The 12,796-nt window shown below is 37.3% G+C and overlaps 2 protein-coding genes across 2 annotated transcripts in view; one reads left to right on the top strand and one right to left on the bottom strand.

Moving 5' to 3' along the window:
- LOC100889435 (protein eva-1 homolog C) overlaps window positions 1-2,382 on the top strand; it is a 35,662-nt gene extending 33,280 nt beyond the window's left edge. Inside the window, exon 5 of the mRNA XM_030994239.1 lies at window positions 2,344-2,382. Within this exon, the coding sequence (XP_030850099.1) occupies window positions 2,344-2,382 (39 nt within the window). The remainder of the gene's footprint in view (window positions 1-2,343) is intronic.
- On the bottom strand, window positions 759-12,075 carry LOC115927902. The gene is made up of 3 exons (XM_030994238.1): window positions 12,069-12,075; window positions 7,038-7,684; window positions 759-6,635 (listed from the first exon to the last, which is right to left on the bottom strand). The coding sequence occupies exons 1-3, from the start codon at window positions 12,073-12,075 to the stop codon at window positions 6,474-6,476; spliced, it is 816 nt and encodes a 271-aa protein (XP_030850098.1). The 3' UTR covers window positions 759-6,473.
- Window positions 12,076-12,796: the final 721 nt, after the last annotated feature.

The raw sequence follows: 12,796 nt of genomic DNA, 5'->3' as shown, positions 1-12,796 counted from the left end.
GTTGCACCATATGAAAAAAAAAAAAACTATATAAATACTTACACAATATAACTTACACATATTATATACAATATCTTGTCAGAGATCCACTTTGAATAGATGTAGGACACTTTCTTTTGTACAAAAATGTTAAAGTAACAGACTACATGAAGAAGACAAAAAATTCTTCACACATACATTACACAGCAGAATATAATATGACACCTTAAATGCATTTCTCCGACAAGTTAAATTTAGTCTAGCAAGATAATGCTCTCATATATACCTGTATAATGTCAAAACAAATATGTATTGATAACTTTCTTCACTCAAAATAACTTAAACATGTTATATGTAAATGACATGTCATAGTAACAGTAGCAAGGCAAGAAATCTTCTTCAGTAACGGTAAGTAAATGTTGAAAGCAAACAATAGTATCATCACAAATTCTTCTGTGAAAACATGGCAGAAGACATCTAACTCTTTGGCAAGTTTCCTTCAGCAAGTTAGGGCTACTGGTAGGTATAAACCCTGCAATAAAAATGTATATTTACATACTTGTTAAACACACCTTATGTTGTTATATAATATCATAAGCATTGATCCTATTACAAAACGTCCTTAGCCTAATTGACTTTACATAGTCATAGTCAACATAGTCATGAGGCCCTTTTGGCACAAGGCAGACAAATTATCTTGTTATCGAATCATAAGAAAAAGAGGCAAGAAACAACTTTCTTAATTCAGAAAATGTTGACAGTAAACAATCACACTCATACAACATACATATGGTAAGAAAAGTATAAAATGACAGGAAAGACTTCTTTGGCATATTTCCTCCAGCAAGCTGGAACTAGGTTATGTATCTATAGTATACAAAGTAAAGTACTGTTGAAATACTTGTGCTGTGTCTCAAATCAATAAACTTGAAATTTACGTATATAAAATAGAATACTATGTACATGTACATGTTTACATCACACACAGGAAGAATGGGAACTGGCCTGTCCCCTAAATGGTTTCATTGTTACATATCTTAGCAAAATATAATTAAAATCTGCATGACCCGTAGTATAAAAAATGAGGTTGGGCAGACTGTCTCTATTTATTACACATCAATAAAGTTGATTTCCTCCGCATCGCCAGTATTTCATGTATCCGGTAAATGTCTGGTTGTTACGGGTGAATTACATATTTAGGTATTTCAAATACCACTAAAATAACTCGTCTTCAGACAGATCAGAGCATGTAAAGTGGTTATCGGTTACACCATCCTGAAAATCAGTATCTTGGTTTAACAATTCATCGACTACATGTACGCATTCATCGACTTCTTCATCGGTCTCTTCATCGTCATCATCGTCAGAGGATGAAGAAATTGAATCATCATGCAACTCTTCAGAAGGGATTGGAATATTAGTGCAATTTCTACATCTGCACCCTGGGCCACATAACTGATTATTCTTTTTGCACTTACACTGACGAGTTGAACATTTGTTTTTGCTGCAACCACAACCCCTAGTTAGATACATCATATTGTTCCGGACTTTCTCTAAATTTTCGTCAGTATCCCATGTAACATCTATAATTTGCTTTCCATTATCATGTATGACAACAAATCCATAACTGTTAATATCTGGATATTGAAAATTTGGTACAGTGCAGCTGTTCCAAACCTGACTAACCCAGCATGACCTCAGCCAATGAAATTTCAATGCAGAGTTGGAAGGCATTAGTTGGTCTTCGTACGAGCCAGTCCAAGATGCCTTTCTTACTATTTCTAAAGCATTGTAATGTTGCTGAAGGGGTGTTGCATCATTTACACTGTTAAATAATTCAAAAGGAGATTCAAAATTGTGCAATGAAGCTCTATTAGCCTTGTAATATACACACAAAACTAATCTATAAAAGGAGAGTAATCCTTGTTCAATGTTACTTTCAAGATCAGTACATGTTAAATTTCCTAATGTATTTCTTGTGGTTTCTCCGCAAATAAATGAGGAGTATTGCAAAAATGCTTTGAAAAAGGCACTCTTGCCCAGACGAGCAAAATAAGACACAAAGTCACATCCTGTACTAATATACAACATCTGCACACATAAACCTAAATTTGTTTGCTTTTCTACTAATGGAGACATGTCAGAGTCTGATGAAATAGCATCCTGTAAAGCATTCAAATTCAAATATCTTTCATCTCCTACCCTCGCTTTATACTGGATGCAGATTAGTTTGCCATTGAACTTTAAGGGTAACCCTATTAAACCCACATCTCGGTCTATGGAATATATTAGAATACTTGTGCACACAGTGTCGAAAACATGAAGCCATATCTGTGTATCAGATTCCTCATGGTTGTGTTTCAGGTGGTCTTCAATACCAGAGTTTGTTACTTTAGCTCCTGACCAATCTGGAAATGTATCAAGACCTACATGAAATCCACCAGAGGTGACAAATACTTGTCCCTCTTTTAAGTGAGGCTTTACTAAGTCTAAAAATTTTCTTGATAGATAACGGATCAGTGTGTGTTTATTGCGTCGACATTTCAAAAACTTTGACCAATTTGATGGGAGTGGTGTATTGTCATCTATATCTTCGAACACATTATCAATGTTTTCTTCATCATCACGTCTAGACCGCTCTATTCCTTTGGGAGATAAACCCTGTGTATTTACCTGATCAAAAAGAATACGTACTTCCTTGAACCCTTTCTTATAATATGACAATATCCATCTTGAAACAATGAATGAAACATATTCCTCAAAAACTCTAGTATGGGGAAGGGGAGCTGAATATATGATATTCATTCCCTCGCCTATAAAACATGACTCTGCAAATTCAATAGAAGGAGCATTAGTAACAACCTTGTACTTATCCACATAACGCTTCTCAAATATATCATAGATTATGTATTTGCTACCTTTGTGTGGCAAATTGTCATGTCCACATAATGCACGAGGTTTTGCTATAAATTGACATAAGGCACGAACTGGTTGGTTTTTTTCTGCAGAGTATGCAATAGTTCTTTTGTAACAAAGGGTTATCAATTTTTTTTCTTTTTCAAGACTTGTTATTTTTTTCCGTGAAACTTTAGGTTTTGAAAAGGTTTTTAAGGTGTGCTTATGAAGAGTTGGCTTTGCAATACTGTTATCTTTGAGAACCTGGGACTTGCAAAAAAAAGTGTAGGCATCAAAGCCGATTTTACGATATGAGAGAAGATCGTTCTGTTGGATGCTCGATGTAGATGCACCATTAAAAGCATGGTGTAGCACAGCATTTTGCTCAGGTGAAAACATGTCACTCTCTCCTACCTTCTTGTAGTAGCACACTACATTTGCAAACTCTGATTTGATAACAGACAATGACAAATCCCTATGAACAGGGTTGGAAACCTCAGAGAACTGCAACTGTGTACCAAAATTTTGAATTACTTTAGCTTGATATTGAATACTACTTGCAACCTTCTGCATATTCTTTGGCAAACCTCTACATAAACATACCTTGGCATCCTTATTAATTAACATTTCGTGGCTCTCATCTAGGGCAGCTGAACAAAATTCCATTCCTTTTATACTATTTACAAAAGCTCCTCTCCTAAAATGGTCTAGTATGTGATCCGGTAAAGCTTCCATCAAAGCGAGATGATGAGGAATCATTTTTGAGTAATTTACACGGTCAAAAGCATGGAAAAGAGGCACCATCTGCTTTATCGCACCATTCCTTAGGTCCCAATTCCCTGAACGAATCGCCAAAAACAATTGAATATAAGCCATGCAATCTACATGAATAAATGCATTCCAAAATTTGAAGGTCTCATATTTATCCGACATTTCGGTACAGTAATCATGAAAATCCTTTTTAAGCGAGAGATACATTGGAGATTGAAGCAAGACTTCTTGAGAATCTCTGAAAGCGCTACCATCAAACACACCATCTTTTACCTTCAATAACTTAACAACATCTTTAATTTGCTGCATAAACATATCGTTTGTGTATGTACATGCTTTACCACTTCTGTAGTCTAAGAAACATTTGAATTGAAATAGAAGAAGAGCTTCATGTGCTTGAAGTAAGAAACGCTGGGTTCGTTTAAAATTTGAACAGTTTGAAAGACTCTGAAGTGTAATAGTTTTGTGAGTTGCTTTGGCAATTTCTCGTAGGCCAGCATCCCAAAATATTTTCATGATAACCTCTTGATAATTCTTCAGAAAATGCCAGTCTCCTATGTAGGGTATAAACCAATCAAGAGACTCCCCATACTCCCTCTTTATTTCCAATAGCATTTTAAAGGTTGCACCATCACCAGATACAACCAGATGATTTACCTTCTTTGACACCTGAAAAAGATCATAAAGCAGTTCCATGCAATATTTCAACGTCTGTGGATGATCTGCTTTATGGTCAAGGATATAAAGATAAGAAAACTGAGATTTCTCAATATTCTGGTTTCGACTTTCAACAATTAACTTTGGTTTAAAGCTTGGAACTAAAATACTATTGTCATTAATAGTTGCAAATCGTTCTGCAGCATACAAAAACATCTTATCACATATTGAACTTAAAGCGACATTTTCATTGTCACTTATAGTAAATGTTTCCCAAGACACATTGGACCTCATGTATGTTTTAAATTTTGGTGGTTGAAAGTAATCCTTCCCAACTGCCAATGAAGGGTCGTGTAACTTGATTCTTTTTCTTGCCGACGGCTTTTTCTTTCCATCACTTTTAACCTGGGAGATTACTGAACTATCATTATTAACTTGAGAAATTAGTTCATATGTCGGATGCAACAACTCAGTTACTGGTTTGGGTTGTTGTGCCATTATAGAGGTTCCATGCCAGCTCCGTGGTTGATTAGGATTAACTGCTGCAAAAGAGGCTAAAACATCGATGTTGTCTATAGTAACATGGGTTACCGCACTCTCATTCAGACAAGATAAAAGACCTGAAGAATCCCTGGAATCTTGCACAGTCTGTAAAAATCGTTCCAAGGTAGCTTCTGAACAAGATAACCCAATTTGATTCATTAATTTCAAAAGTGTGGATGAATGTGAGTATCTTTTAATCAAATTTGCCATGATGATATGAAATGGATAAGTGGAAAAATCCGTTAAGGCATATTGCATGATGAATACGGCAACAACACGTCTCGTTTTTCTTCGTTTCCCATGTGATGATTCTTCATTTGGGAATTTAATGAAATCTTTCGTAAAACAGATAGAAGATTTTTTGAAAAACTTAAGCTCTTCTAAATTAGCTGTAAGAAGTGAAATAATATTCCAGATCAAAGGGTCGAAGCTGGCTAAAGCACTATCAAAATTGAATTCATCAACGGAAAGAGGGTTTTGAGTATAAGTTTGCGTAATATTTTTCGTTTGCATAACTAATCTTTCATTGGCATCAAGGATGACTTTCTGGTACATTAGGTCCATAGAACCACCTTCCCCATGTTTTCTCGTAATATCAACATTATCATCTTCTACACCTTTATTGAGAATTCTGATTTTAGCATGTGCATAGTGAACAGCATTCAGCAACTGTTCTGTGGAAACATTAGAAATATAATAAAATAATCCATGTTGCCTAGAAAGTTTGTGTTTTGATAATACATTCTGGAATGTTCCTTGTATCTTCCCACGAAACCATGTTACTGTTCTATAACAATCATCATATATCCAGTCGGTTTGGCAATTGGTCATAAGATTTTGTAAAAAAAGGTCATAAGCATCCATGAATAAGAATCCATGATTTTCCATGCACCATGAATATACAGTCTTTAGGGTCTGGTTACAAGTTACTAATAAAATTGACTCTGGTGTGTCATTTAATACCAACTCTGTGTCTAAAGTAAATTTGATATCACTTAATGTGTGTACAACTACCTCAGGAGAATTCCTGGTTGATAGATTATAACACTGTTTACAAATTATACTGTTGTCATCGACATTGAGTTCATCATTAATTTCACGTAATTTGAACAGGTCTACCTCTTGATTATTACACAAAGCATAGCGTTTAACAGTTGGACGTAAAGTGACAGAACATACACAACAGTATCCGAGTCCAGAAAAATTGGTTATGTGGGATCTGTGTTTTCTGCAAAGGGGGACTTCATCAGGGAGAGTGGCATAATTAAGACAGAATGTATTGTTAAATTCTTCCACATTTAATCTCGAGTCAAGCTCAGAAATATTGTGACATAAAAAATCATGCGACAGAAAACATGGAGGCCTTTCTTTTTTCCTTGATTTTTGTGGGGTATATTCAGGATTGTCTGCTTTTTTTGTATACTTTTGTCGGCATGCATTACAAATGCACTGATCATCTTGTATGTCAGGTTGTTTAGAACGAATTATATTAACTAACTTATCTGAACGTGCAGACCAAAGATGGAAACATTTAGAAACTATTGCCCGATTACATATTGCACAAGGGTCACTTCTGTTTTTTTTACACCTAAACACTGCCTTTTCTTCACCTGAGCTTTTCTTTTTCCTTACCCCAGCTGCTGGCTCAAAATAAAAAGTACATGGATCAATAACACAAATGTGGTCTCTAGACGGGTCGCTTGATGTTTTACATTGGTTGACTTGATTGTAGTGCTGACAGAAGTTGGATCAGTCGCGTGGGGGCACATTGTTGTCCAACATTGTATTCTCTGCATAAATGATAATTATTAAAAACATGAAGTTATTCAAAAGATATACATGTACATGCACAAATGTATGTTCAAATCAATTATGTTATCTTGGTATCTACATTGTAATTTATGTACATGTATAGTATTAGTAAAGTTTTAGTATGTACAATTGTACATACACATGTACAATACACGAAACATAAAATTCATTTGTTTATAAAGTTGAGCTTAAAATTACAATTATACAGTATGTACAGCTTTTAGTGTTCCACGAATCAGAGTACACAATAAGAATGATCATCAAAAGCCTAAAAATTATACATGTAATATGTTGCTTTTTAAGTACCAATCATCTCTAAGTTAGTCAACAAACTCTAAAGAGCAAACTACTTATTACATAAAAATAAAGGCAGAAGTTACCTTTTTCCTTTTCTTTCTCTTCTTGGATGCTACGTCACGACGGTGCTTCTGCCTCCCCTTCCTCTTTCGTAGGATGTAAGGACTAGATGGCTGTGGCAGACGGGTGCATATTTCTCTCGCCATCTTCCTCTGGTAGCATGTGTTGAGATGCAAGTATGGGATGAGGACATTACACCGATTTTCAGGAACAAACCTTCCAGGGGGCAATTCTACCTTTGTTGGTTGCGGGGCAGTCTTCCTCGGCGTAACATTCCCATCCCAATCGACACTCCACTTTGGGCGCCTCCCCCAGTGTCGTCGACGTGGTGGATGTCGCCTGCCTTCATTCTTCCTGCCGACCTTCTCCTTGCTGTCCTTCTCTTTAGTCTCCTTCTCCTTGCTCTCCTTGCTCTCCTCGCTCTCCTTGCTCTCCTCTTTCTCCTTGCTCTCCTCTTTCTCCTTGCTCTCCTCCTGCTTCTTCACCTTTTTTACTTTCTTGGGCGTCCACAGACGCTTGAGTTCAGGGGGCACATACCTCCGTGCCACAGACACAGGCTCAAGCAAGTTATGGAGTTTATTAAAAAGTTCACGTCCAAGAACACACTTGCCACCGACATTCAGATGCAGGCCATCATGCGAAAACAGGCGGTCAGTTCTAATAAATAGTTCTGATTGGTCGAAAAAACAGGTACATGGCAATTTTGTAACGAGATTGTGAAGCTTTAAATTAAAATAAATACTGTTATCGTGGAGCTCCTGGCTGTCCCAACGAGGAATGATGGCACTAAACAAAATATATGAACTTGGGAAGATCTCCCGAACAACGTTATAAAGATTTAAATACTGTACTCCTGTCCAATCCCAAACACTTTCGCAAAGATCGTTGGTCCCAACGTGCAAAATCACAAAATCAACATCAGCATCCGACGCGTCTCTAATTCTATTCTTAATAAAATATACAAGTCTTTTTACAGTAGCTCCTGGTTTACAGAACAGTTTTACATCAAAAAAATCCTCAGGACAGTCCAAATTGCGTATTATAGAGTCACCATATATGTGTACTTTAGGCCGTGCCGGGCGGGAGGTCCTGGGGATGAACAAACAGAATGAAATATCAATATTTATATTTGTTACTCAAAGTTACAAATAACTAAAGCTCGAGTGAGAGTATGCAGCCATGAATAAAAGTAAAACATAATCATTACCAAAACCTCTTCCATACAGAGAAAAGTCGTTGCTTTAGCATTTTAAAATTGAGGTTTTATTTAAAATGGCAACAATTCCATTCAAAAATTTAACAATTGTGTTTGATTAAAATTCAGGAAATTTTAAGACTGTATGTAGGCTGTAGCCTACAATAATTTGATTTTGGTTTTTGACAGGACGTTGGTTCTGATTGGCATTGCCGAAGTATTACAGAAATATTAGAGAATATGTTATTTCTAAATTCAATATGCACAGTTGCAGTCTTGATTCATTTAAATTTCACAATCACATTCACACTTTCTTCATCATGTCTTCAATTCATGACAAATGACTTGTCTACTCTTGTCTTCTTACTCTTAGCCAGCACACTGCGCCAGGCAGTTTGTGCATCTGCAGTGCAATGAATGACAACTAGTTTATTCAGATTTCAGGACAACTTCAACAACTTTAACACGACGTATTTTTAATGTTAGTAAGATTACAGAACTAGATCTACCTACATGTATTTATTATGATAATTGTCGCGATGTCGATAGTCATATGATCGGAATTCGGAAATGACAATAAACCAACTCAAAAGAGCACGTACGGGACTGTAGAGACATTTATGCAACTCACGGTACGGGCTCGGTATCCCTCGAAAAATGGCGAAAATACGGGAAAGTCAGTAACCACGTGACCAAAATTTGGTAGTCGGGGAGTCAAACTACCGAAAAATCAGCAACTTTCAAGTCAATATTTCTCGAAACTTTTTTTTTTGAGCCTAAACAAATTTGGTACTGTCAGATTCGGCAAAATCTGCTCTTTCTGTGCGACTCGACTATTTTGGGGCTAACTCTTTAATCGGGTCAAGAGCACACTTGTCCCAAAGACATGCAATTTGCCTGAAAAAACGAAGAAATTTGAATCTATCCATATTTCATGACTTAACCAGCACGTAAAATTTGCAAAATTTTATCAGAATAAGGTTCAATAATCAACCAAACTACTCACCCCACCATGATGAACCGTAACACACCGCATTGCAAACGTCAAGCCATCATACTGCGTGACTATATTTCTCGCATATCACGAGACCATTCGAGATCGGGAATTTGGCCGCGAGACGACTTCGACGAAATCAGCGATATTGCTCATTTGCATACGGACTTGCCGACTGACTGTCTAGCTAATCTATGTACAGACACATCTACGTCAGAAACTATACTTTGTCACACGACTTGTCACTCTATTCTGGGAAGCAGCTTTCCACAATTTTCCATTCATTTATGATTTATACATCTAGATTCCCTGGTGTAAGTGTGTTACAGTTACTGATAGATGGCTGCAGTGCATGCTTGGGAGTTGACCAAATCTCTCTTTTCACAAGGAGATGATATATTGAACTTGGTGGCCATTGTTGGATGGAAACCAGGTGACAGTGATTATATCTTTGCAAGAGGGAGCTTAAAGATGTTGGCTTGTTCCCATGTCAAATTTGTTATTCTTCTAGAAGATTTTGATGCACCAATCTGATCACTGTTGTGTTGGGCTATTTATGGAGATACTTCCCAAAAATCATTTTGGGTATTGATCATTGAACTATTTCTGTGCTACTTTCTTTACTTGTTGGTGATATCTGAACTAATGAGACAAAGCTTGCTTTCTGTAAATGTACTGAAGACAAAACAATCTGTGGCCATAGAAAGGGTTAGGGTTTTTTTTTTTTTTTTGGGGGGGGGGGGGGGGGACTCAGCCATCATGGTGATGGGGGAGGGGTAGGGGATGGGTTGGTTTTAATGAAATGTGATTGCCAAATGTGATTTCATGCAGGGTCCTATTGTCTTCTATTCTCATTCTTTTCCACTTCTCCCTTTCCTTCGCCCCCCCCCCCTCTTTTTTCCTTCTTTGTTTGGGGGTGGGGGGCAGTGATTTTGAGTGATATTCTATCCACATGTACAAACTTTTAAAGATACCCTCAAGATTGTTTCAGAGACAGTTCCAAGAAGATAAAACTTCACACAGAAAAAGTTCTGGAAGTTACGATCCCAAGCAAACCAGGGACAGTGGCTGGTTTCTATCAATACCATAATTGGGGTAGCTGATCCTCCATGGAGAGCGAAAAGAAAACATTGGTGATGTTTGATTTGGCAGCTATGTGAAGAAACATGATTTATGTCCCAGGGGATTGTATCAGGTTTCCCTGTCATATCTCAGCACTGCATGCATCTCTCTGTATTCATATTTCATTGTTAAAGGGGAAGCCCACCCTGCTATTAAAGAGAAGGTTGAGTTCTGGGAAGAGGTGAAAAATAATTTGTTAGCGTTATCAATTGTATTATGCAAGTGTGGAAGAACATCAGATAAGACATGTTCCCTGAAAAGCATGGCTCTTCAAATGCCTTCATATTATAAATATGTCATGTAACATCGTAAAACTCGGGGTAGGATTTTTACGCCACATGTTCGTGTAGTTCCATATACATATTTCTGTATACAGTGTTTGTAACTTTACCAAGACTTGGCGATTTTTCTTATCACTTCATCTTTAAGTTGGTTTCGAGAGAAAGATGTCTGAAAGTTTGAGCAAACACTGATTGAAAATAAGAAAGATTTGAATATTTGAAGATGTTAAATGAAACACAAAGTGGCAACTCCGTAACTTATCATATACCACTTCTTTATTTTTTATTTCATATGTTTGTTTGCTATTTACATTTTATAAAGGGGGGGGGGGGGTGGTGACGTCCAAAATAATGTTGATTGGCATCTAGTATAGAATGGATGCCCCTCCATGGAAGCGATCGGGACCTCCTTTGAGACAGAATGAATAGTAGTCATGGTGGAAATAGAATGAAATCCAATGAACATCAACAAATATCTGTCATAATGGGGGATGTAATCGACCCCTTCCATCCGTGGATTGTTCTAAGTGCATCATATATCATTCGGCAGCCTACGCCAGGACACCGTATCCATGGCAACCAAGATAAACAACTGCATCAGCTTTCTGACTCCCGTCCAAGTCATGTGACAGTGTAGAGAGATTCCGAAGCTTCGTTATGGTATTTTATCAGTCTTAGGGGTACTAACCCCAGATCTATTTAGGCCACAATGATAGACAGAGAATTTCTAGATCAGTCTGGGCCAATTTGTTGCTTAACGTATTATGGCTGTCCTCAAACGAGTATGTACCGTCTTGTAGGAGGTTTCATCAAGAAATTCAAATCTAGATGCACCAAGAAGAAGGCCGCATATTTCTATCCAGTCCCACTTCCCACCAACGGCTCTCCTCTTGATGCAACAATGGCTCCGGGTGTTATTTCTTGAAAGACGTGGGGTTATAGGGTTAGGACTGCGATTGGGTTTTATGTTAGGGTTAGGTTTAGAGTTAGAGTTAGAAATGATATCGTGTCCATTTTCCAGGGTTGAAGTTAGGAATTGGGTTGCTGTAGTGTGGGATAATGACAGAGGAGGATTTGTCGCAGGAGCATAAATGTCAGACAAGCTCTCATCCTACCTGATACTACTCCTATGAATCTACTGATTCATTTTGCCATTGGCCAAGGTCTAAAGGATGATTTTCTAAAACACATTGCATCAAGATGAAGGGCAGTGTTTCTTTAACAACATGAATATTTGATTATCTTAGTAGTAGTGGTGGTTATTTTACCTGACTACTACGAAAGCATAAATGCTTGTTAGTAAGCAACCATAGGTCCAACAAATTAATTAAGGTTCTCTCCGAGGGATCTGGTTACAATGAGGACTAATGCCTTACCAAAGGGTCACCGGATCACAAGACCACTGCTCCATTAACTTAGCTATCAATGAGGATGATATTGAATTAAACGGTTCATAATTTACCTGTCATGTTGGATCCTTTAAAAGTTCTCCTTGAAGTACGCAGTATGTGTGTCTGAGTGTGTACCTAGGAGCTTAGAAATGCCTGGAGAGGATCGTTATTATTACCTTGCATAATCCATAACCGCTTAGCAAACGTCAGCGTCTCCATGTATGCCTGGGAACTATATATATCCACCTGATAGGTGCCTCATGCCCGAGATGCTTGTTTTGTCATGATAATACTTCACATACCTCAGGTGTATTCCTTGAGAGTGTCGGGATCATCAAAAATGAAAATGATGAGAAGAGTTTAAAGTAGACATGTATTATATCAGGGGATAGTAAAGACTTGCATTTTAAAAGGGATAGCAATGATTGTGATGATGATGATGATGAGGATGATGATGAGGATGAGGATGATGAGGATGATGAGGATGGTTATGATGAGGATGGTTATGATTAGGATGATGATGAGGATGATGATGAGGATGATGATGAGGATGATGATGAGGATGATGATGATGATGATGATGATGATGATGAGGATGATGATGAGGATGATGATGATGATGGTATATGGCAAGATCGTGATGATGATGATGATGAGGATGATGATGAGGATGGTTATGATGAGGATGATGATGAGGATGGTGATGATGATGATGATGAGGATGGTTATGATGAGGATGATGATGAGGATGATGATGAGGATGATGATTATGATGATGATAATAAAGATGTTGATATTG

The sequence above is a fragment of the Strongylocentrotus purpuratus genome, unplaced genomic scaffold (assembly GCF_000002235.5).
Source record: "Strongylocentrotus purpuratus isolate Spur 01 unplaced genomic scaffold, Spur_5.0 spur5_scaffold_21, whole genome shotgun sequence".
NCBI classification, from domain to species: Eukaryota; Metazoa; Echinodermata; class Echinoidea; order Camarodonta; family Strongylocentrotidae; genus Strongylocentrotus; species Strongylocentrotus purpuratus.
This window is presented reverse-complemented; position numbering and strand designations above follow the sequence as displayed.